This window comes from Salmo salar, chromosome ssa04, assembly GCF_905237065.1.
Source record: "Salmo salar chromosome ssa04, Ssal_v3.1, whole genome shotgun sequence".
Lineage (NCBI taxonomy): Eukaryota > Metazoa > Chordata > Actinopteri > Salmoniformes > Salmonidae > Salmo > Salmo salar.
In genome coordinates, this window is record NC_059445.1 from 42,609,730 (window position 1) to 42,636,201 (window position 26,472).

General features: G+C 42.1%; 2 protein-coding genes across 2 annotated transcripts; both read left to right on the plus strand.

Annotated features, from left to right (window-relative positions):
- The first annotated feature begins 124 nt into the window (after nt 1-124).
- On the plus strand, nt 125-18,415 carry LOC106603140 (EH domain-containing protein 1). The gene is made up of 5 exons (XM_014196421.2): nt 125-832; nt 10,228-10,325; nt 15,746-16,158; nt 16,302-16,466; nt 16,889-18,415. Exons 1-5 carry the CDS (start codon nt 444-446, stop codon nt 17,408-17,410), a joined length of 1,587 nt encoding a protein of 528 aa, XP_014051896.1. The 5' UTR covers nt 125-443; the 3' UTR covers nt 17,411-18,415.
- A 563-nt stretch (nt 18,416-18,978) lies between these two features.
- Nucleotides 18,979-24,575, plus strand: pura2 (Adenylosuccinate synthetase isozyme 2). Its single transcript, NM_001140240.1, is given in 13 exon segments — nt 18,979-19,207; nt 19,816-19,918; nt 20,016-20,084; nt 20,192-20,242; nt 20,342-20,408; nt 21,644-21,751; nt 21,857-21,938; nt 22,187-22,313; nt 22,414-22,568; nt 22,731-22,855; nt 23,011-23,108; nt 23,243-23,392; nt 23,496-24,575. Coding segments are annotated over 13 exon segments (1,413 nt in total). The 5' UTR covers nt 18,979-18,982; the 3' UTR covers nt 23,549-24,575.
- Nucleotides 24,576-26,472: the final 1,897 nt, after the last annotated feature.

Genomic DNA, 26,472 nt, shown 5'->3' on the forward strand with positions numbered 1-26,472 from the left:
GAACGATAACAGTTTATTAACTGTCACTAACAGGTCAGACCAGAATGGTTGGGGTTTCCCTTTCGAATTCATAAAGCATGTGCTCATCAGACTTGTAGAGACGGGGCTTTTAATTTGAAACCAAGCCGTCTTGCATTTCCCCCATAAATGTACTAGCCTTCTGACGTTCCACTAGGAATGCTTGACACCGGATTTGTGATTGTAGAAGCACGGAGGAGAGGGTGTCTTCAAGGGAGTTTCTTGGTCTGCTGCTAGTAAGCCTTGTAGTTTAAATTCGAGGATTAGTTAGCTAAACAAGGGGAGAAGGCTAACAAATTTACTCATTCAAACGTATTGCCGCATTCGGGACAGCCACAGAGTCGTTAGCCAACGATATCATCAACTTTACTACATTGAACATTGAGACGACAAGTACATCTACAATAGTTCTGAATTCGGGCACCATGTTCAAAAGGAATGGCAAGAAGGACCCAGAACTAATCCAGAATGTGTCGGAGGGGCTGAAAAAGCTGTACAAGACCAAACTCTTTCCCTTGGAAGATACCTACCACTTCCACGATTTCCATTCACCGGCTTTGGAAGATGCCGACTTTGACAACAAGCCTATGGTACTATTGGTTGGCCAATACTCCACGGGTAAAACCACATTTATCCGGCATCTTATGGAGCAAGATTTTCCCGGCATGCGGATAGGGCCCGAACCGACCACCGACTCCTTCATAGCGGTCATGCATGGAGAGCAGGACGGGCTGATACCAGGCAACGCTCTAGTAGTTGACCCCAAGAAACCCTTCAGAAAACTCAACGCTTTTGGCAACGCCTTTCTTAACAGGTGAGTCCCAGTCCCGTGTAACCAGCTAGATGGCAAGCTGTCTAACTAGGAACTGGGAACGTTTTAATGAATCCCCCAGGGAATTAAAAGGATGGGCAGAGTTAGCCCATTCATTGTCGCTAACTATGTTTAGCGCCTATTTAAGATAGTATCTTCTGGCATGTTAGAGCCCCGGCGTTCGCTCTAACAGTTAAAACGTAGTGTTTTGGAAACATAAGGAACGTATCTTTCATATCAGTAAAAAAATATATATATATATAATTACTACACCTTTTTATAGGATTAGGATTCCCAGACGGCCTTACAGTCGACTGTGCTAATTAGCTGTTACACCTGTGTGTAAACTGAAGACAGAAGCCACATGTTGTCACTGAAAAATACTGTTGACTGCAACTGTTAACCTAACCATTTACAGTAAGTGTTTATTTTGCATTTGTGATATGAAGTAGAGTGCTGTATGTTTATAGAACATACTGCAATTGAGGATCGATTCACGTTTTAGGTGGTGTAGTTGGCTGTTTTGGTTGCCAGAGCAAGTTCGCCTCTGAACAGAGTGTGTAAGTTTCTTGGACTGTAACATGCTAACCACACCGTCGTGAGCGTTGCCAAATAAATGTACACATGCATGTTATTCAATCATTGCACCCACACTGCTCGTGCGTGTCTGCATAGTAGTTGTTGGTTCTATTTGTGACGTTTGAAGAGTCCCGCTTCTCCCATCTCCTCATTGGTTTTTAGAAGCATATACCCACAGTGGTGATTGAAAGATGAACTGAGGACCACACTCCAGTTCAGTTGGTTGTAATGCACCTTAAAGTTGGTTGCCAACTGCCCTATAAAGTCCAAAGAAGAAGAAGCCTGATGGAGGAGAGATTGCTAGAAACGTTTGTCAGCGTAGAGGACCTTGTGTATTTCAGATAAAATAACAACCTGATGTTTATATCCCAGGACAAATTAGCTAGCAACAGCAAGCTAGCTAAATTGCCATACATGTTTAATGCTTTTCGACTTGTCCTTAAATTAATATAGTTGGTTCAGAGTTCGTTTTGATATTTCAACCTGTGTGTCCTGATCGTGTGTGGTGTGGGTGGACAAAATCGGCATGTAAGCAGTAACGTTAGGTTAATTTTGTCCATTACTGAGCTAGCACTGTTAGAGGATAGCTAGCTATCTTAGTTAGCAAGCTCCTCTGTAATAAAGGTCAAGTAGGGGTGTGAACAACATTGGAATCATTAACTCTATGTAAAAATACATATTAAATTAATTATATTTTAACCAAATTAAAATGACAGTGCAGTTATCACAACTACCACTAACTGGTCATCATAAAAGGAAAAATTAAACAAGTACCTAATGCAACAATGTTTTAACGTTAGTATGAGGAGATCTGCATCTTTCAAATGATTTGCCACGGATATAAAGCGCTCCGCACGTCATCCTGTTGGGGCTAGGGGGCAGTATTGAGAATTTTGAAAAAAATATGTGCCCATTTTTAACTGCCTCCTACACCAACTCAGAAGCTAGGATATGCATATTATTACCAGATTTGGATAGAAAACACTGAATTTTCTAAAACTGTTTGAATGGTGTCTGTAAGTATAACAAAACTCATATGGCAGGCAAAAACCTGAGAAAAACAAAATAATTTTGTGGCTGTACTATTTTTTTCGAGTCATTGCTAATAGATCACACAGTGACAAAGGATTCATTTCGCACTTCCTACGGCTTCCACTAGATGTCAACGCTCTTTATAAAGTTGTTTGAAGCGTCTATGATGAACAGAGACCGGATGACAAGGAAGAGAAGTTGACCTCCCTGGGATGTCATCACTTCATTATTGCCCGCACCTGCGCATTCATTCATTTTTTTTACTTTTCGTCGTGACCCCCCACGCCCTACTTTTGAGGAGCATACCGAAGCGCTATCAACATGGAATAACTTGGAGTTATTTGGACATAAATTATGAACTTTGTCAAAAGAAACCACATTTGTTGTGGACCTGGGATTCCTGGAAGTGCCAATGGATGAAGATAATCAAAGGTAAGGGATTATTGACAATAGTATTATTGATATTAGATGGTGCTAACCTGTATATCCTAGCCTATTGTTCTTAGCACAGCACCCCGTTTATTGCAAAGTGTGATTTTCCCAGTAAAGTTATTTTGAAATCTGGCAATGCAGTAGCATTTACGAAATGTTAAACTATAATTATTTGAATGACAATATTATAATTTACCAATGTTTTCGAATAGTAATTTTGTAAATTGTAACGTTGATTCACCGGAAGCATTTGAGGGGGAAAAAATTCTGAATTTCACCGCTACTGTAAAATGCTGTTTTTGGATATAAATATGAACTTGATGGAACAAAAAATGCATGTATTGTATAACATAATGTCCTAGGAGTGTCATCTGAGGAAGATTGTCAAAGGTTAGTGCATAATTTTAGCTGGTTATCTGCTTTTGGTGACGCCGGTCTTTGAATTGACAAAACATTACACACAGCTATTTTCAATGTACTCTCCTAACATAACTTTATGCTTTCGCCGTAAAGCCTCTTTGAAATCGGACAATGTGATTGGATTTAGGAGATGTTTATCTTTCAAATGGTGAAAAATAGTTGATTGTTTGAGAAATTGAAATTATTAGATTCTTGCAGTTTTGAATTTCCCGCCATGGTCTCTTGACAATAAATCCCAATACCGGGATAAGATCCCCAAGAGGTTTTTAACAGCTGGGAAAATTGTAGTGCGGGTGGGGCGTTCATGCAGGTATCAATGATGCTCAAGGAGGTTTGTTCATGCAGATGCAGGAATACCCACATGCAGGAACCCCCCGAATTGCGGGCTGCAGTCACATTATTGCAATCATTAGGGGGGTGTTCATAAATTCACTCTGGCTATCTATTCTGATTTTCAGAGCACTCAAGTCTGAGTGTGCCAGAGTGCTGAATAAGTGATGAATTTACGAACGTGCAACACCTCTTGAACATGACCTGTGTCAGTAAACGTCTGCAAAAAAAAAGTAATTCAATTGTTGCCATCAGCACAGTTCGTCGGCAACGCTTTAGATAACATAAACAGCCTAACCAGCTCTGCTTGGTCAAGTTAAACAGTCAGTGAGGTATTCTCTCATTTATGTCTGGAGGTAGCCAACAAGTTAGCCAGTTAGCTTGGATGCTTAACTGCCGTTGTGAGGTCAGAACACTTGGATCAACCCTACACCTGGCCAGAGCGTCCAGTGTGCTCTCTGAATGCTCCAAGAGTGAAACGCTCTGAATTTATGAAAAGACAATCTGACAACGCTCAGAATTTACAAACGCCCAGAGCCCTCACTCTGAGTGAATGAACACGCCCTAGGAGAGTCACACATTTTCAGCTGTCCCTTTTAAAGGATGGGCTGTTACCGGGGTAACTGGGCACTGCCTTTTCTGTGATGAAAACAATCTCTGATTGCGGATGTCTTCCTAGCAGCAGATGGTTGCAGAAAACTCAAACTAACATTGAAACAACCTAGCATGTGAACAAAACGATGTAACTGGCCAAGAAATATGAGGACATTCACACTATTAGCCTTTCTTGTCAATTCGACCAACTTCTACATGTGGACTTAGGATAAAAAAAGTAAAACAACAAACGGATATACATTCTGACCCGCCAATGACAAAATCTACCCGCATTTGGCCGGCGTTAATTTCCAACCCTGATGTAGTCTTCACTGCCCTGATGGCATATCTAGAACCAGACTACAAGATGCCACGTCGAAAATTTAAAAAAATGTGACACCTGGATGGAGAAATTGTACAATGATTATTTTGCGAGTACAACGCGTGAGCCCTGAAACACCATACGTGGCGTTAACAGATTGTTGGATGTTTCAACACGCTGTCATGCATCACTGCAGTAAGCCATCACATTGATGAGAGGTGGGACATGATGTCCCGTATACTGACAACATGGAGAGGGACACCGCAGAGAACCTAAAACGGCATTAACTACCATAGTTGCTGAGTGGGTGGGGGACAGCAGTAAGGTGAGCGCTGACTGGTAAGTAGCCAGGAGTTTGGTAGATTGAACTACACTGCCCCCTAGCGGTTATATGCCGGAACATGTATGAATTATGAATTCATGTCATTTTATGATCATTTTATTTTTTATCGTTAAACGATAACAAATGGCAGTTTAAACGCTAAAAACAATTGTGCACATCCCTAGTCCAAGGATTATCCTATTTGTCGGAGGATCATCAGTGATCCATGAACTCTTGTTTTTTACCCGTATATTCATATTTGTCTTTTTTTTTTATACATTTTTGTCTTATCTTTGGATCAGATGTTCAGTGTGTGACAGTATGAGAGGGAGGGGAGTGGCTGTCAGTTTGTGTTGAACTTTGAAAAGCCCCCTCTGGTCTGCCCATGTCCTTTGACTGAGACTGGTCAAGCTAACAAGTTTACTGCATGAACAAATACGCTTTTCTATCTCCTATGCTTTTATAATGCTCCCATACAGACCTGTCATGGGAGTCAAGAATATTATTCATGCCATTGTCATCTTGCTTAAAAAGTGAAATGGGGTATAGAGAAGAGATCCATCCTGTTAACATCAACTTCTTTACATAAAAGCAAATAGCTGTCATAGCCTATGTATGAAAGAACAGTCTAGCCTGAACCTTGCGCTCACCCTCAGAAAATATGTAATCTATTCATTACACTGTACGCAAGTAGGGGACTTTTATTGTAGAATGTCACCTCCCCTCAGAGGTCCCATAGAAGCCAAGGAGCAGGGCATCCTCTCCTGGTACAAACTGCAGAAGTGGCTGTCTGGTTAAATCAATTATTAACTGACATTGCTCTCATAGCTACATTGATTTCCACATTAATGGAGAATACCTGGACAGAGATTCTACAGTGTTTCCTGACCAACTATTGGGGTTTATATGTTTAACTGATGCCAGAAACATACACTCATAAATCTGTAGTGGTTGTCTGTGGTATGAGCCTTTGCTTCACCAAAACTATGCTTGATCATAACCATGTCTCTGCTGAGTCATTTTACTTGCAGCACTCTACAGTTTGACAGTGCAATGTTCTCCATATTTTAGTATTAAATTCCATCCTTCTCCACTGCTCTGACAAACACCAGTACCAAGTTGTTTTATAGTAACCGTTCAGGATTTATTTCCTACACTTTGAACAAGTAAAACTAGTTACACATTGAGCTGTGCTACTGTAGCTACATTTTGTGACTACCCAGACTGTGTGCAATCACTTTATCCTGCATTCCAGTAGTGCATATGGAAAATAAAGTCTTTGGGTGTCCGATGAAAAGCGGATGCTTTATTTGTTATAATGCTGATCTTGTGTGAAATGGTATGACTTTTCTGCTCAACGTTGTGGGTGTGTCACATCAGCATTTGTAGCACTGTTCTGCACACCTATTTTCAATCAGTTGTGCGTTTCCCTTTGGTGTGAGCTAAGCTGACACTAGCCTGCCTTTTTCAAGGGGTCAATTTGACAGCCACTCCAGGAATGGGATCCTCTGTATTGAATGTCATCCATCATGACTGACTGAGTGTGGACTGCGATTTTAAGAATAAGAGGGAGTGGTAATGCTCTCCTGGGGAAGCAATGATGAAAGGCTCCAATAGTAGTTCTGACCAGCTGTGTTTATACTTGGCTGTGTGAGGCTGTTACCACCCTGCCTGAAACATTTTGCCCGGTTAATTCACAATTTGTGTATAGGCTAACTCACTGCTTTTGAGCTGTCCAGATTTGTTTTAGAGAATTTGAGTCCCCAATCTTGACAGTGTAGAGACTTAATTTCTTTTGCTTTTTTTAAGCCAATTTCCTGAAATTCTACAATTTTCTCCATTTGAGCTGAGACATTTTTGCAGTTAAAGCAAATGTCTTGTAATTCTACAGATTGGCATGCAGCTGAGAGAAAATGTTGCAATTTTTAAAGCTAATTTCCTGCAATTCTATGCATTTTGCCATGGCTAATGATCTTTTGCTCAAACATGAGTCAATAATGCTAAATTCATGGTTTTTGGAATTTTAAATTCTCCCTGAATGTCTAGCTTTTATTTAGCTGATGTTTAATTCTCAAATAATTTAAATATAAAGGTCCATTACCTCTTCTACATACTTTTTATCTGGTTTTAGTTGTTTTAAGTTTACGCCTAAAGCATTTTTCCATCATGAAAATATATTTACCCAAAGATTACGAAGGCATAAAAATCCCTGCCATTTTTGTCTGTGGTGGGTCGACTGGTCAGGCTTTCAGAGCGGAAAGACCAGAGTCAGTTCTTTACTCCAGCTCTGCCTTGGCAGAAAGAACTCATACTGACTCAGCTGTTTCTCCCTTTTTCCTTCAAACAGCAGGCAACTCATTGTGACCTTAACGTGTTTCCTTTCACTCTTGGCAATCATGCACTGTCATCCATAACCTTGCCATTTTATCCAGCCCCACTCTGCATCTCTCTAACCTTTTAACCTCCTAACATTACTCCAGATGCATGATGAACCTTTCAGGGTGGTGTATGCTGCTGTATGTCTGTGCCTACCTGAGGCCATTTCTCGGTTTTGAGTTTGCAGCTCACGAACAGAACCCGTTGGCAACCGGACCAAGGGAATGCCAGGAATTCTGGATGAGAGTAAATGTGGAAAAAAGAGGGAGTAGAGACTCAGATGAGACTCAACATAGATGGGGCTGGGGAGAATCGGAGGGAAACATTCAAGCAGGGTGTGCCTCTGGCTGCCTCTGGGCTGTCTCTGGCTGTGTGATATGTGGAGGTTTGAAATTGTGGTGTTAATGTGTTTTTGTATGACTGCAACTGGGAAGTATGTTTCAGGACTGGGGAATGATAGCTGTGAGTGACACGGAGTGGTTTAGTCATGAGTTATGCACCTGCATCCAGATATGCTGAGGGACTCGGATCATGTGAGTTAAGGAGTTAGAAAGATAAGACCTCTGCCAAAAAACAAGGACGTTCTTGTCCCTCAGTCACATTGAGGGGAGAGGGAAGGAAAAACAAATTGAACAGAGGAATGAAAAAAAGAGATTCCCATCATGCTCTGCCTTTTGCCATTAGCTTAATTTGAATCTAAGAAAAAGAGTGGTGAGATCATGTACAGTTGTGTTATCACTCCACTGAAGGCCCTTCACACAAGACTACTATGTTTTAATTGCCTGACAGCAGATCTGTAAGTCTGTCTCGACCAATGTCTCTACCAAGTGTACTGAGGGTGGAGGGGAAATGAAAGCTACTTCAAATACATGCTGGTGTTCATAGAGGAATCATGTATTCAGCGTCTGGCATTAAGGACTAGTTAACTGCCCAACATTTCTACATAGGATTTTGAGCTCTCTCTCTCTAAATAGTATTATAGCATACAGAGTGGACTAAAATGATTTGGGTATGCTTGTTGTCTTGAGTGTAGCATATGGTTTTGTGCCTTGATTGGAGGGTCTCCAAAAACAGTCTATTTCTAGAGGAGCTGGAAAGATCACATACAGGCTTACTGCTTATTCTTACAAGACGTAAGGTGTTGAATGTAGGTTTGCGTCAAAGCTTCCAGTAATTACTTGTCTTCCACACCGAAAATATATATATTAACAATTCTATACTGAACAAAGATAAGTGCAACCATTTCATAGATTCCCCCCAAAAAATTTTTTGGGGGGAGGAAATCAGTCAATTGAAATTCATTAGGCCCTAATCTATGGATTTCTCATGACTGGGAATACAGATATGAATCTGTTGGTCACAGATGTCTTGAAATGGGTTTCAGGATCTGGTTGCAGTATTTTTGTGCATTCAAATTGCCATTGATAAAATGCAATTGTGTTCATTGGCCGTAGCTTATGCTTGCCCATACCATAACCCCACCGCCACCATGGGGCACTCTGTTCACAACACTGACATCAGCAAATCGCTCGCCCACACGACGCCATACACCTGGTCTGCGGTTGTGAGGCCGGTTGGACATACTGCCAAATTCTCTAAAACAAATGAACATTCAATTCTCTGGCGACAGCTCTAGTGGACATTCCTGCGGTCAGCATGCCAGCACTTTCCCTCAACTTGAGACATCTGTGGCATTGTGTTGTGACAACTGCACATTTTATAGTGGCCTTTTTATTGTCCCCAGCACAAGGTGAACCTGTCATGATCATGCTGTTTATGGCATGTTGTGTTAGCCTTTTAAAATTATAAACTTGGATTAGCTAATTGATCATTAGAATAACCTTTTTGAAATTATGATTTTAATAAGAAATAAAACTGGCCGCCTTTTTAGACTAGTTAAGTATCTGGAGCATCAGCATTTGTGGGTTCAATTACAGGCTCAAAATGGACAGATTTTTGGCCATACTGCTTCCATTTCATTCGCCGACGGTTGTAGTAAACGTGAATGCAAGAATCTGTGACATTACCAGTCAAGAGTTTCACAGTGTACTTGATAAGAAACATATTTTCATGCCAGGTAGAGAGTGGGGGCGGGGCTTTCATGCCGATGCAGGAATGCCTCGAATTGCGGGCCGCAGTCACACATTGCAGTCATTAGGAGTGCGTTCATAAATTCACTCTGGCTATCGATTCCAATTTCAGAGCACTCTGATCTGTGTGCCAGAGTACAGAATAACTGAGTGAAAAGGAAGCTTGTACAGAATAAAAATATTCCAAAACATGCATCCTGTTTGCAATAAGGCACTAAAGTAAAACTGCAGAAAATGTGGCAAAGAAATTAACTTTAGCCCTGAATACAAAGTATTATGTTAGGGGCAAATCCATTACATCACTGAGTACCACTCCATATTTATTAAGCACTGGCAAAATCCTAGAGGAAAACCTGTCAGTCTGCTTTCCAACAGACATCTGGGAGACATTCACCTTTCAGCAAGACAATAACCGAAAACACAAGGCCAAATATACACTGGAGTTGCTTACCAAGACGACGTTGAATGTTCCTGAGTGGCCTAGTTAGTTTTGACTTAAATCGACTTTAAAATCGTTGGCAAGACTTAACTGGCTGTCTAGCAATGATCAACAACCAACTTAATAGCACTTGAAGTATTTGAAAAAGAATTATGTGCAAATATTGTACAATCCAGGTGTTTAAAGCTCTTTGAGACCTACCAAGAAAGAATCACTGCTGTAATCGCTGCCAAATGTGATTCTAACATGTATTGACTCAGGTGTGAATACTTACTTACATATTATATTTTTATATTTAATTTTCAATAAGGGGAATATCAATTTAATACATTTTTAATTCAGGCTGTAACAATGTGGAATAAGTCAAGGGGTATGAATACTTTCTGAAGGCACTTTTGTGGTTAATTACTGCATTTATTGTGTAGTTAGGCGTCATCATCATCACCACTATCTTTCTCCCAGGTTTGTGTGTGCTCAGATGCCCAACGCTGTATTGGAGAGCATCAGCATTATTGATACCCCAGGAATCCTGTCTGGAGAAAAGCAGAGGATCAGCAGAGGTTAGTAGTTAACAGCCTTTATTCATTGTACCATTAAGGTTCTTTTGACTTCCCCATCTTTCTTTTCTTTCTGCATCCTTCTTCCCCCTCTCAATGACTCTCCTTTTGCCCTCTTCCTCATCTTGATTCTGTCTCATGATTATTCTTATTTTTGTTTTTACTGAAAAAAGGACTAAAGTTCTACTTTAAGGTTGGCCAGTCCAATGATCATGTAATGTGGTCAATTTAATTTAGCACGTTTTTGTGTCCCTGAGAATGCAGATAAATGCTGTAGACATTTGGCATATCCTAGTGAAGCAGGGGAATGGCAGTGAATGATCTGCATTACAAGGCCCGTGTTTATAGCCGTCCTGTTTTTATATTAGTGCTGAACAGCCTCTGACATTCTGAATTCCTGCGTGATTTGCGTTAGACCACTGCCTCTCATGCATGGTTCTAGAGCAAGTGTATTGGCGAGTACTGTGAAGAGAGGATGTCAGAACATCCCCCTGCCGTACACCATGACGACAGAATGGGTGTGAGTGCCGTCCCACTCTGAGAGAAATGACCTGACAGAGAGGAAGGCCGCCAGGAAACGGTGGGGGCCTCGGAGAGGGACAGGACCGGAAGATGGAGGGTAAGAAAAAAAGAACGCTCACTCCTAGGCAGGCTGGGCAGCAGTGTGGCGCAGCCATTAGGGAAGGGTTGCTAGTTCAACTCAATGTTGAGCCTGGAACCATTGAATTCATCCAAAGCAAACATTGATCTCTAGGGAAAGGTTTGAAAAACTTTTAGAAGTCAGTGAGTCTTACTCTTTGCCCTCTACCCTTCACCCCAGTGTGGTTGCGATTGAGAGCGTGCGTGATGGGATGTGTGTGTGCCTCAGACCATCAGCTGCGCAGTGTCAATAAAGATGAGCCACAGCAAGCCAACTGAAGAACAAAATAGAGGTTGTTATTTACACTAATCATAGGCGTTTACACTTCATTTGTTTTACCCTGGTGCGAGCATCCTGGGTGAATAGTAAGGCTCGTCCAACCGCCACTGGGTCACCTCAGGGTGAAAAAACACTTCCTGGGGACATAAGAGATATGATGGTAGGGAGAAAGTGAGAAAACAACATTTAAAAAAACATTTTATATAGCTTTTTATTTAAAAAAAAAAGAAGCATTTTTTACTACAACCGTGGTGAAATAAAAGTAGACTTGGCATGTTTAGACCTCTTTGATGTTTGAGTGCTGAAGGCAGGAGATCGTTTGAAGTTTGAAGTCCAGGGGAATTAATGAGAATCGAAAGAGGGTGTGCTGTACCGTACTTACAAAGCACTTAAATGTAGATGGGAGTCAGGGACTGGGATATTACACTGGGCTTTCATGCACTTACTGGAGACAGGTATGAAGACTTCTCATAACCCACTGTGGGCTATAGTAAATCACATGCATGACCACCGAACTGAAATGGGGAAGATTTGAATTGACATTCCTACACAGTATATTGCACCATGATACAGATGCAGTACTGAGGTTACAACATTTTGTAGAGTACTTATTGTGGTCAGAATTCAGTGCCATTTATTACAAAGGGGAAGCCCTGCTACAGTCATTACTCTGATGGAAAATGAGGTGGTTGGTTGTAGTTCTCTCTCTAGAACACACATACTACCACTACTACACACACACACGAGGGAGTGCACGCACACTCACACACAGGAAACCCACACCAGAGTCAATGTAGGGTCACTGCAATATACTTCCCCATTGTCCCTGTGACTGGATCACAAATTCTCTCATCCCACTCCAAACTACTTTCCCCTTCATTTCCCACCATTTTTCTTTTTCATTATGAATTCATCTAGTAGGGTCTGTCAACAGAATGTCTTTGTTGGCCATCGTGGTGTTTTATCTGCCTCAGTGATACTTGTCTCCATTTGCCCTGGCTCAGACCTTGCAAGGGCAGTTAATAATCTCAAGTCTTCTGACTCTGTCCGCTCCACGGCTGCTTTACCTTTCTGTTAATCATAATACTGTGGCCTGCTTGACTATGGAAAAACGAGGACGCTATTTAGCTGCCTTACTTTTGGGGTGTTTATTGGACTTTTCCTTATAAGGACACTGCTGTTTTCCCCCGGGAGTGTTACAGCAGTGAATCTAGGCTACTACTTCATCTGTGAAGGGAAGGCAGGTGAATGAGGAGACGTCCTTGTTACTCTAGCGTATCTTGCAAGGTTCAGTTAGACAGACCGTTCATTGTTTACTGTATACATGTTGAAGGTCCTCGGTGACTCCAAGCTTTCTCCCGGGTGTCAATGGCATTCCCTCACACTCAGACAATTCTTGGCAAATTTAAGGCTGGTAATTAAAGGGGTTGCTGTGTCTGCTGTCAGCAAGTGAGCTGGAAGAGCTTTGAACCCATGTGGTTAACCAGTGACAAAAGACAGCTTAAGCAACGTGGCTGGTTCCTTAACCTTAAAGGAGGCGTGGTCATGTCATTGGCGCTTTATGCCTGTTTTTATTTCAGAAACGTATAAAGTTTAACCGTTTAACCTGAGGCCATACAGGATTCCAAAATGTTGCGAACAAATAGGTCATTAGCCATTGAATTGTGGAATTAAAATTCCCATTCCGTGAACATATTCATAGATCCTTCCTCTGTTCTAAGCCTTTCCATTAACTGGAGAGGGGATACCGTGTGAATGGGCCGTTGGTGTGGAAAGCTGACTATTTCCCATAGTGATACAGAAGAGATGGTTATGAGACGTGTGTCATACTGCCCAGGCTCCAGTTCATCAACCAGGACATTACTAATGTTTCTCCCTAGTGGCAGGGGGGAAAGGGTTGCATTTGTGGGACTACCATGTACCAAATAACCAGTAATGGAACTCTCATGAAACAAGGCCAGGCAGTGGGGTTCATGACCTCTGAACAACTAGTATAAATCAGGAAGAGGACCACATTGTAGGAAGTGATGACGGTGAACCACTGTCAGTCTTTGAAAACAATGCCTGATGTCTTACCGTGTACGTGCCCAGATGCATACAAACAGGCCTGTTGCTATTGGACAGGCAGCTAAGCATGTCTTATTTCTGAGCCCTGCAAGGATGGTCTCAAATTCCTATTCTGCTGGCGCCTGAGTATGACACTGATATTCTCTGCCAGATCAGCATGCAGTGTTCATTCTCACCCTAGGTACTTCCCCATTTTTCTATCATTACCTTGAAATTAGAAATCATCTTTGTAGGTTTGGTGTCCATTGTCAATTCCATGCGTGCGTGCATAGCAGATATTTCTTTTTTAGAAAAGTGAAGGAAGGTGTGCTGAGAAAGCAAAACTGAAAAATACCTTCCATTTAGATGCACTTTCACCTCAACCAATTAGCTTCCATCAGGGTTGGGGGCAATTCCACTCTCTTTAGTTCATGGAAGCTGTGAGAGAGAAGTGGAGTAGAAGAGAATACATTTTATGAATCCCTTTGACTTGGAACAGCGTTGACCCTTGACCTTGCCTGTATCAGGTGGATCACTGACTAAGATGATAGATGATGCCTTTTTTGTTTTGACAAGGCTGACATAGTTGATTGGGTGGTATGTCTCTTCATCCCCCTTGTGATTACGCTCACCTTTTTAAGTCAAGTTAGCCTTTATTTCACCAGAGATTGGTTACTAGGTTAAAATATGGTGTGGTAACAATTAACCTTCAGATGAAATGGGAGGAATTGTGACAGGCATTGCAGTTTTTTCTTCTATTGCCTCCATGTAGATTTGATATCCCGGTCTTTTATTACCTCTTTATTACCAGCATATACCTCTTTTAAAGTGAATAGAGATAAAGAGGAGCTGTTCTCGTGGACTCTTGACTTTGCCAGGTCACGCCCTCATTGGATCGGTGCAGAGATCACACATCCTCCCAACATCATCACAAAAACTAGACTGATGGAAGAATGCCTTTTCAGTCTTTCACTGGGATTAGATTCACTACTAGTTATAACTGTTCTGTGTCACGTATTTGTAAGTTTTATGTGGACCCCAGGAAGAGCAGCTGCTGCATTTGCAGTAGCTAATGGGGATCCTAATAAACGAAACGACAGCCAACATATTAGGACACTCTGTGCTTATTATCCTAGTGAATAACATGATTCTAACCAACTACTGTACTGCTTAATTGACACTCATTGTTGAATCTTGTCTCTGGACTTTCCCCAGTTGCTAATGATTGAGATGGACATGTTTTCTTTCTCGCTGTTTAAATAGAATGCTGAGTCAGACTGTTCTCTGCCTCGTACATCCCAACCCCGATTTTAAAAACTGTGGCCGTTGTAGTTTCTAATAAAGGGATTGGCCACAACTACTTTCAGTATCACTGTTTTGTCTCCACCTCCAGCACAACGTGCCAAGGCAGAGTGGTGCCCTGCTGCCCTCTAGTACAATTCAGAATGAACAAATAACTGTTCTAAGGTGAGGAAGAGGTCTCTTTGTGGGCCCAGTGTCTCCACTGCACAATTTATGCTCCAAAGGCTCTTTCCTGTTTGTCATTCAGGGGGGATATGTCCGCATGTGGAGGTGGGTAGAAGACATCCCCTAGAAATAGTGGATAGAATGGTCCCAGCCTAATACATTTAAAACATTACTGAATGTCTTGTTTGATGGGACAAATGGCATGCATAAAGCATTTGATCTCATTCAGTGTTGATTTTCTTTGCATGCTTGAAAACATGAATCCTGTACTATTCTGAACTGAAATATAAGCTAGGCTTAGTGTTAAGCAAATTGTGCTCCAGAAAACAACTATGAATAAGTCCCGCCGCTTATCTTTTTAGAACATGAGGATGAAATTTGAGGCCTAAACTTGCTTGCATCATCACATCCATTTCATAAGACTTTACTAGGTGTGTCCCGTGACATAAAATGGATTCCACTTTATCCATTTCTATGCTCTGTCAGTCATGGGTAAAGAGCAAAGCTCTGCTCTGGGCAGTGTTGGTGTCACACTGTGAGGAGAAGGAAGATGGAGGGTTTTTAGTCAAGGTTTTCCTAGCAGAGGAAAATCACATTTTGTCTCTCATTGTGAAATATACCTGTTTTGGTATCTAGCTGGGTCTGTGTGTCTGCCGTGTGGAGCGGGACCATAGAGACCAGATAAGCTGAAGTGGCACTGGAATCTGAGCTAATTGATATGCATAGAGAAACATACACACTCTTACTAGGAGTGGCTCACACATTCTAAATCAAGTTGGTGTGGATTCATCTGCATGTTTTCACTCTTTACATAATCACAGATCCAATAAACTTGTTGGACTGTAATTTGTTGACCACATCTCGTACCATTTTTCATTTGATTTTAAATGTTATACTTCTGATAAAAGGGTTTAATTCCTATGGATGTTTAGAAGATTTCATACCCCTTATGACAAAATGAACAAACCGTTTTCCTCTTTCCTCTCGTCAGGCTATGACTTTGCTGCAGTGCTGGAGTGGTTTGCAGAGCGTGTTGACCGCATCATTCTGCTCTTCGACGCCCACAAGCTAGACATCTCGGATGAGTTCTCTGAGGTGATACGCTCCCTGAAGAACCATGAGGACAAGATGCGGGTGGTTCTGAACAAGGCTGATCAGATTGGCACACAGCAGCTGATGAGGGTCTATGGCGCCCTCATGTGGTCGCTTGGTAAAATTGTCGGTACGCCAGAGGTGATCCGGGTGTACATTGGTTCTTTTTGGGCTCAGCCGCTCCTGGTCGCAGACAACCGGAAGCTTTTTGAGGCAGAGGAACAGGACCTTTTCAAGGACATCCAGGGGCTGCCTCGGAATGCTGCTCTGAGGAAGCTCAATGACCTCATCAAGCGGGCTCGCCTCGCCAAGGTGAGACCTAGGTCTTAAATGTTGGGTTTATTCATATTTATCTCTGGAAACAATTACTCTACTGTATTGTATAACCCTCATTGTGCCAAAAATGTATCAGTGTTTAGGTCCAGATATGATTAATTTAGTCTTTCTCCCTCCAGGTCCACGCCTACATTATCAGCTCTCTAAAGAAGGAGATGCCCAACATGTTTGGGAAGGAGAATAAGAAGAAGGAGCTGATTGCTAATCTGGGGGAGATCTACACGAGGATTGAGAAAGAGCACCAGATCTCACCCGGAGACTTCCCCAAACTAGCTAAGATGCAGGTACACAAATATACATTCTTTATTTTCCAGTGGGGGTAGTAATTATGTTAAAGGAGAACTTCAGCGTTAGCTGAACTCGTGGATACCTTTTTTTATGTCTCTGCGTGTAGTTTGAAAGAAGTTGCTAACTAGTGTAAGTGCAATGACTGGAAGTCTATGGAGACTGATAGCATGCTAGTAGATACCGTAGACTTAGTCATTGCACCAATGCTAGTTAGCTTTGGCTTGCAAAACTACTTCTAACTTCCTTCATACTGGATGCAAAGACATAAAAATGGTGTCCATGAGCTCAATCCCGAAGTATCCCTTTAACCGAAGTAGCCATCGAAGTAGTGATATCAGTAGTTGTGGTGATGAGCATTGCAGATACCTTTCCTTGACTAGAACTCCCCTGACCTCATTTCACCTTTATAAACACACAGGAGATCTTGGCTAACCAGGACTTCAGTAAGTTCCAGGCGGTGAAGCCCAAGCTGCTGGAGGCTGTTGAGGACATGCTAGCCAACGACATAGCCAAACTCATGACCCTCGTCCGCCAGGAGGAGGCAGCCATGCCCAGCCAGTCAGTCCAGGGTGGCGCCTTTGAGGGCACCATGAACGGGCCTTTCGGCCATGGCTACGGCGAGGGTGCAGGCGAGGGCATTGATGAGCTGGAGTGGGTGGTGGCACGAGACAAACCCACCTACGACGAGATCTTCTACACCCTGTCTCCTGTCAACGGCAAAGTGTCAGGCGCCTTGGCCAAGAAGGAGATGGTGAAGTCCAAGCTGCCCAACACAGTGCTGGGAAAGATCTGGAAGCTGGCTGATGTAGACAAGGATGGATACCTGGACGATGAAGAGTTTGCCCTTGCCAATCACTTGATCAAGGTGAAGCTTGAGGGGCATGAGCTTCCCACTGATCTGCCAGAACACCTTATCCCTCCCTCCAAAAGGGGACTGTAGAATTGGACATCTTTCATATATATAGATATATATCTATCTCTAAGCCCTTATCTATTTATTCAGGCACATCCCTGTGTGTGTGTGGGAGGGATGTGCCTGAATAAATTAGATGGGGGGCTTAGAGGTTTTTTGGAGTGAGTGGGATGAGTTAAAAGGGAAAGGTGTATTTTTGGCCAAAGTAAATGACAGTTGGTGAGTGTTTTGAGAAGAATCATTCTGGTTAGGGTGTAGTCTTACGTCAAATGGCGCAACAGTCATCTGCATAACTGCATGTCGTATTAGAACGATTCCATCTGATGTGAGACAATGAAGGAGGAGGTCTGGGTAGGGCTATGAGAATGGTGTTGAGGTGAAATGAATGTTAGACTCACTATATGATAATTAGCATAGTCCATTCAAAGATAAAAATATATGATAATTAGCATAGTCCATTCAAAGATAAAAATATGAATTTCTCTAACTTCACCTTAATCCCTTATCTTCCTTAGTACTTATTTGTCTTACCATTACCTTTATCAAAAGGCCTTTGTTGTAGTTATCATGTATCAAGTTCAATCTCCACTTTGGGACCTGCTGAATTTATTGCGCTTCAATTAATTGTATGGCCATTACTTTTCATTTTTTTCCTCATGTCACTCAACAAATCAAACGATTACAAAGAAATAAGGGTAACTCATAAACATTCTATTTAAACCTAGTCTTCCATTAAGTTTGATTTGTCAGTTTAATCAATTGTTTATTCTACTTACAGATTTATAATCATATGATATAATTTATAATCAAAACCATTTGTATCTTTAGCTTTTCCTAACGCCATTATAAAGCAAAGTATTCTTTGTCTGAAAACAAGTTTTTGAAGGGGGAATATAGATGCATTCATACTGTCACGGATTTAACACTGACAAACTAGTGTCTTGGACGACCTTGACTAGCTACTACCTGGTGTCATTTTGAACATCTGTCTGAAAACTTTCCAGTAAACCATATATTATGTAAAAAAAAAAATGACATGTATGTGATCTAGCTTAAACTAAACTTTGTGCAGTTTTTTTTTCTCAGATATCCAGCCCATCATACTCGAAGGCTTTCCATTATAGGGCTTTCGATTGCTACAACAAAATATTGTCTTTCCACTCACTGGTTCCAGGGAATGGGGTGGGTTGGGCGTACAGTATGCATTGGCAAGATATCTGATAATTGATTTTCCATAAATACATTTGAACGATTTGGGGGACAATACCAGCTTAAAAATCCCAGTTTGATCCCTGGCAGTCACATCTAGCCTTCAATGTCAAAGTCGCTTAAGTATTGTATGTAGAAGTGGCTCTAGCCCTCAAATGTTAATATGTACATTGTTTTTGGTCTCTTTTGAAATAAAATGTTTATTCAAATAAAACATTTTCTATTTTTGTCTGCTCTGATAAGACTGGATCAAACATTGTCCAGTAAAAGCCCAAATTCGTAGTTCAGTAGCTTTCTGCCAGCTTCAATTGAAGTAGGATCAGTATGAAAAAGCACACTTCCTTTAAGAGAGAACCGCTAACTTCATCTTCCGGCATCGCACAGAGCAGCATGGCAGCAGACAGCACAATGCCTAATGGCAAAGAAACGGCCTCCTTGAACGGAGAGCCTGCTTTCAAGCGACCTCGGGAGAATGGACAGGTCGAGTCCCTGCGGACTCCGAAGGAGCCTCGGAATAAAGTAACCGTGGTCCTCGGTGCGCAATGGGGAGACGAGGGAAAGGGGAAAGTGGTTGACCTGCTAGCAATGGACGCAGACCTAGTATGCAGGTGTCAGGTACGTAGCTAGCTATTCTGACTAGCAACCTAATGTTCGCTAACCCAGCAAACACACAAGGCATTTGAACTTCACAAAAATACGGAAGTCGTTAGGCTACGTTAGCAAGGCCTAAACAAAACCAACACTAACTAGTGTATAACAATATTTAGTAATCTACCTATTAGCCACATCATGCAAGCCTACAAACTAACCGTACCGTGGATTGCTATAGCTAAACTTGCTATCTATTGTGGTAGCTGATAACGACCCCCAACAAATGTTATCTAGAGATTACTAGCTATAGTAGTTACGAACTGGAGTTATCGAGATGTCCTTCTCGGCTCCCGTGGTAAAACACTACCTACATTGGTTTCATTCGACTAACTTTGACCTTGTGATCAGTGCCCTATTTGCAGTCAAGATAGATAATGGCACTGGCTGCTGCAACACAGAGAAGCCCAAGGCATTAGGATGTGTTGGATGGTAGTGTGCTACGTGTCCATATGTTGTACTACATTTCCGTTTTGTTGCCGTTCAAATAATGCGCTACCAGTTGGCTGCTAATTATCAACAGAACTGTGCTGTGCGCTGCCTCTTGGTTTTAATGTAAATATTATCTAATCCAGGGAGGCAACAACGCAGGCCACACAGTGGTGGTGGACTCTGTGGAGTATGACTTCCACCTGCTGCCCAGCGGAGTGCTCAACAAGACGGCTGTCTCATTTATTGGTGGGTTGACCCTCTCACTGGCACTGCAGCCTCCAAGCTGTTTTCACTTATTTGGATTGCTGTTCAAGTCATCCCTAACTGAACTGGTTATTCACAGGGAATGGGGTTGTGATACACCTGCCTGGGCTCTTTGAGGAGGCTGAAAAGAACCTGCAGAAAGGCAAAGGTAAGTATTTGCAAAAGAAGAGGCTTGCAGGAACGATGAGAGGGATAAAAGGGTGATGGATGAATGAAGTGGAACAAGACCTGCAATTTGTTGTTGTCTTTGTCCAGGACTGGAAGGATGGGAGGAGCGGTTAAAGATTTCTGACCGTGCACACATTGGTAAGTCTGTATGACTCGGTTGTATGTTTTGCAAACCTATGGTTTAGTGTTTTGCAATTCCATTAATTTACTCTCTTTCTTTGCCTCATCTGTTCATAGTGTTCAACTTCCACCAAGCTGTTGATGGGATCCAGGAACAACAGAGAGAGCTACAGGCGGGAAAGAAGTGCGTGGGTTTTACTGTATGAGAAAGTGTGAGAGTATCTGGGCTCATATTTATAAAGCATGTCCGAGTATGAGTGCTGATCTATGAGACTTTTTGTCAAGACGAGCCCTCTTAATTTTACTATACTATTAAAAACGTGGAGATTTTTAAATACTTTTGGTTATGTAGTGTATGTGGACACCCGCTCATCAAACATCTCATTCCAAGATCATGGGCATTAATATGGAGCTGCCCCCCCCTCCCTCCTTTGCTGCTATAACAGCCTCCATGGCCCTCGCTTTGTGCAAGCGGGCATTGTTGGGCTGAAACAGGAAAGGACATTCCTCAAACTGTTGCCACAAAGTTGGAAGCACAGATGCTGTAATGTTAAGATTTCTCTTCACTGGAACTAAGGGGCCTAGCCCAAACCATTATTTCTTCTCCACCAAACTTTACAGTCGACACTATGCATTGGGGCAGGTAGCGTTCTCCTGGAATCCGCCAAACCCTGATTTGTCTGTCGCACTGCCAAATGGTGAAGCGTGATTCATTACTCCAGTGAACGCGTTTCCAGAGACCAATGGCGGCGAGCTTTACACCACTCCAGCTGACGCTTGGCATTGCACATGGAAATCTTAGGCTTGTGTGCGGCTGCTCGGCTTCAGCACTCTGGTCCTGTTCATTGAGCTTGTGTGGCCTACCACTTCACGGCTGAGCCATTTTTGCTCCTAGATGTTTCCACTTCACAATAACAGCACTTACAGTTGACTGGGGTATCTCAAACTGACTTGTTGGAAATGTGGCATCCTATGATGGTGCCATGTTGAAAGTCACTGAGCTCTTCAGTAAGGCCATTCTACTGCCAGTGTTTGTCTGTGGAGATTGCATGGCTGTGTGCTCGATTTATACACCTGTCAGCAACGGGTGTGACTGAACTAGCCAAATCCACTCGTTTGAAGGTGCGTCCGCATACTTTATTAGTTGTAGAAGTAGGTAATTTTTATTAGTTATTAGTAGATGTACTGCAACTGTTTTATGCTGTTAATGTATGTTTTTCTTGTAACAAAGTATGTTTTCTTTTCATTTGGACACTTGAAAATGAGATCCTACAAAATGTCTAAATAAATATGGTCTGTGATTGCAGCTATTAAAAAATGAAGTCATGGTAGCCTTTCTGGGCTACTGCCAAGGCAGTATTGTATATTCCTTCTGTGCCACTCCAGAACGTCCACTATCTGTTTTTGTTTGTTTTCCAGTTTGGGAACCACCAAAAAGGGCATTGGACCTGCCTATTCTTCCAAAGCTGCTCGTAATGGACTGAGAGTCTGTGACCTTGTGTCTGATTTTACCGTCTTTGAGGAGAAGTCAGTATAAAAATTGTTTTTAAGAATGCATGGTGATACTTTCAAGCCTTAACTGTATTTAAGTCATTGATGTTGATTGGTAGTGGATGTCCTTTTCTTCCACAGGTTCCGTGTGTTGGCAGAGCATTTCCTGACTATGTACCCCAACCTCAATGTTGACATTGACAATGAGCTGCAGCAACTGAAGGTAAAAAGAATATTGCTTGAATGACATATCTTTACTTAAATAAAACGTTGGACTTATCCATCACCTGACCAGGATGCAGTCAGGGATGCTAGTCCAGTTATGTCTTGTTTTTGAAGGGTCTCTTTATGCAGGTTGGTACTGTCTCAATTGAGCTGATTCCTTGCAGCACAGCTCTTGTTAGTCTTCCAGGAGTGAACAGAAAATGTAAAACGATGCTGAGAGGCTTCTCACTGATTTTCCTTTTCCAGGAGTATGCTGAGAGGTTGCGTCCGCTTGTAACAGATGGGGTGTACTTCATGCACAAGGCCCTCACTGGGCCCAGTAAGAAGATCCTGGTGGAGGGAGCCAATGCAGCCCTCCTGGATATTGACTTTGGTGAGAACAGAAGGGGTTGAGAGGGTCAAATTATTATGCTACTCTGCTGTTTGCCATTGGAATATAATTTGAAGGAAGTGGAATAATTTGTATTTTTCAGGCACCTACCCATTTGTGACGTCCTCTAACTGCACTGTTGGGGGAGTGTGCACTGGCCTGGGTGTGCCCCCGTCCTATGTGGGGCGGGTGTATGGTGTGGTCAAGGCCTATACCACCCGGGTAGGCGTAGGAGCTTTCCCCACTGAGCAGGACAATGTGAGTGGATAGAATTTGTTGTGCAGAATCAATGTTGTGTGCTAAGTCTTGCAGTATGAATTTGTTGTGGCATAAACATACTGTCTCTTCCAGTACTTCATATTTGCATTCAGTTTTTTATAGTGAATCCCAGATCTGACTGCTGCTGTTGTTGTGGTCCAGGAGGTTGGCAACTTGTTGCAGTCCAGAGGGAGGGAGTTTGGTGTGACGACGGACCGGCAGCGCCGCTGTGGCTGGCTGGACCTGATTCTGGTCCGATACGCCCACATGGTCAACGGCTTCACTGCGTAAGGCTCAGTCTCTCCTGCTTGTTCTTCTTTCTGTCTGTGTTCCATACTGTATGCATTGTAATTATTGGAGCACAGTGTTCACCCTCCACTATGTTTATTTGCTGTCTACATATTCCATAATCATGTTTGACACGACTGTTCCTCTCCCACAGCATCGCTCTGACCAAGCTTGACATCCTGGACACGCTGCCAGAGATCAAAGTCGGTGTAGCCTACTCTGTTGATGATGATCCCCTTCCCAGTTTTCCTGGTGAATTTCTCCCTGTCTGGGAGGACTAATCTTATCTTGTTCCTTTCACTTTACCATTAGACACACTTGATTTGGCTTGACCTGTGTGCTGGGTAGACTCCCATCTCATTCTCACTCTCTCTCTCCCTCTGTAGCCAATATGGACGTGCTGACACGGGTGTCTGTGAAGTATGAGACGTTACCTGGATGGTGCTGCAGCACTGAGGATGTGAGGTGCTTTGAGGAGCTGCCCCCGCAGGCACAAAGCTACATCCGCTTCATCGAGGACTTCTTGCAAGTGCCAGGTTAGTCAAGAAATCAACTATGGGGATTAAGCAGCCTTTCTAAAAGTCTTATTTTCATAATTGCTGATAATATATTCACTGTGAATTTTGTTTCACTTTTCAGTGAAATGGGTTGGAGTTGGGAAATCCAGAGAGAGTATGATCAAGCTGTTCTGATCAGTTGGGGGTTTGGTAACTGATGGTCCATTTGGGTTTCTCGCCATCACAACAGCTGCTTCGGACAATAATGTTTTGTTGATGAATACTTAGATGACTATAAACCTTGGGATAAAGTCCCAAAGTCTGTTCTGCAGAAAATAAAAGCATCACCAGCAACGTTGTTAATGAAACGTGAAGTAACCTTTTGAGGTTCACTTTCACATCAACTCTTATGAACAGTAATACTGCATTCCATAGCTTTTTTTAGTTCTGATGTGAAAGACATTATTGGTGTATTATGGCGTTCATCCTCCGTAGCTAGTAACCATCCCAGGCTTCCATCAACCGTTTCATTCCATTTCATTGAACTATTGTAGTAATACGTTTTTACAACTCTATTGGAGTTCGTAATATATTTTCGGTTTCTTTTAAATTTTAAAATGACCTCACCTTGTAGTAAATGTTTTGCACAGTCTTTGCTTTAAGGTATACTTCTGAATTTTGGCCTTTATCTAGTTTTCCCAGAGTCAGATGAACTAGTGGATACCATTTTTATGTCTCTGTCCAGTATGAAGGGTGTTGGAGTTAGTTTCACGAGCCAATGCTAACTAGCATTAGCGCAGTGACAGGAAGTCTATGGGTATCTGCTTCATTTGACTCTGGGGAAGTAGATAACGGGCCTCATTGCCAAAATCCCTAAGTATCCCTTTTAAAGGTCTTGATACTAGACCAATGTTTAGAGGCATCGTAATTAGGTCTTTCCATGAGCTGGCATGTTGTATGAATGAATTATAGGCATGATTTGAGATGCTGTCTGAAAGCCTTAGTTTCATGTTCATAATTAAGTTCAAGAACTTGGGATTGCACTCAAACACACACTGGTATTTAGAAAATGTAGAAAACCATGGAACTCCACATTAATAATGTATATACAAACTGCAAATATTTTCCATAACATTTCATTCAGTGTAATTCAAAAAGGAACCAGTATATGCTTCTCACCTGTTACAACCCTACAATTATCAATAAAATACTGTCATTGCTATTATGTTTGAGTTTTATGTTATTGATAGTATCTATCATGTGTATTTGTTTACTTTTCAATCTATTTGGAGTAATTGGCCTATCCAATAAGTCAATGATATGCCTCTTTCTTTATAAACAAGTAAATTCTCAAGACTATGGCTGTGTTACAGAGCATTCAAATAACATTTTATTTGTCACATGCGTCAAATACAACAGGTGTAGACCTTACAGTGAAACACTTACTTACAAGCCCTTAACCAACAATGCAGTTATAAGAAAATACCTAAAGAGATAAGAATAACAAATAATTAAAGAGCAGCAGTAAATGACAATAGCGGGGCTATATACAGGGGGTACCGGTGTTGAGGTAATATGTACATGTAGGTAGAGTTAAAGTGACTGCATAGATAAGAGTAGCAGCAGCGGGGAGGCAATGCACATAGTCTGGGTAGTTTTTGATTAGCTGTTCAGGAGTCTTATGGCTTGGGGGTAGAAGTTGTTTAGAAGCCTCTTGAACCTAGACTTGGCGCTCCGGTACCGCTTGCTGTGCGGTAGCAGAGAGAACAGTCTATGACTAAGGTGGCTGGAGTCTGACAATTTTTAGGGCCTTCCTCTGACTCCGCCTGGTATAGAGGTCCTGGATAGCAGGAAGCTTGGCCCCGGTGATGTACTGGGCCGTACGCACTACCCTCAGTAGTGCCTTGCGGTCGGAGGCCGGGCAGTTGCCATACCAGGCAGTGATGCAACCCGTCAGGATGCTCTCGATGGTGCAGCTGTAAAACCTTTTGAGGTTCTGAGGACCCATGCCTAGCTGGTCACGGATCGTATAGGTGATTACCACCAGAGAAAAGGTATAGAAATAAGGCTTGTTCAAAATTAAATCCATGATGCATTTTGAATTAATGGTGACTGACTACAAATAATAATGAGTAGTTATTTATGATGCAAGGTGATTTGTAGATCAGTCAGTCACCTGCCTTGTTGGCTGCAATGTTGAACAAGCACTATTTCTATACCTTTTCTCTGGTGGTAATCACCTCTACGATCCGTGACCAGTCCATACACTGACATATCGCACTACTGAGCTGAGCCATTCAAGCTTCAAATGTCATTTTACTTGTCACTTGCTTCATAGACAACAGGTGTAGATTAACAGTGAAACGCTTACTTACGGGCCGTTCCCAACAATGCAGAGAGAAATAAAATGGAATAAAAGTAATAATACACAATGAGTAACAATAACTTGGCTATATACACATGGGGTACCAGTACTGAGTCGATGTGCACGGGTAGGAGTTGAGGTAGATATGTCCATGTGACTAGTCAACAGGAACGCTAATAAACAGTAGCAGCAGCATATGTGTTAAAGTTAGTGCAAAAAGGGTCAATGCAGATAGCTACCCAAACTATTTGGTTAACTACACTGAACAAAACTATAAATGGAACATGCAACAATTTCAAAGATTTACAGTTCATTTCAATTCACTGATTCTTATATGAATTCATTAGGCCCTAATCTATGGATTTCACATGATTGGGAATACAGAAAACCAGTCAGTATCTGGTGTGACCATTTGCCTCATGCATCGTGACACATCTCCTTCGCAGAGAGTTGAACAAGTTGTTGATTGTGGCCTGTGGAATGTTTTCCCACTCTTCAATAACTGTAAAGTTGCTGGATATTGGTAGGGAACTGGAACACGCTGTCGTACACGTCAATCCAGAGCATCCAAGCATGCTCAATGGATGACATGTCTGGTGAATATGCACACCTCTAAAATAACATTGGAGGCGGCTTATGGTAGAGAAATGAACATTCAATTCTCTGGCAATGATTCTGGTGGACATTCCTGCAGTCAGCATGCCAATTCCATGCTCCCTCAACTTGACATCTGTGGCGTTGTGTGACAAAACTG

Excerpts from the sequence above, each read along its gene's own strand:
- LOC106603140 (XM_014196421.2), top strand. The coding sequence starts at position 444 with ATGTTCAAAAGGAATGGCAAGAAGGACCCAGAACTAATCCAGAATGTG. Across the intron at positions 833-10,227 it reads GGCAACGCCTTTCTTAACAG|GTTTGTGTGTGCTCAGATGC; the intron begins GTGAGTCCCAGT and ends TCTTTCTCCCAG. Across the intron at positions 10,326-15,745 it reads AAAGCAGAGGATCAGCAGAG|GCTATGACTTTGCTGCAGTG; the intron begins GTTAGTAGTTAA and ends TCCTCTCGTCAG.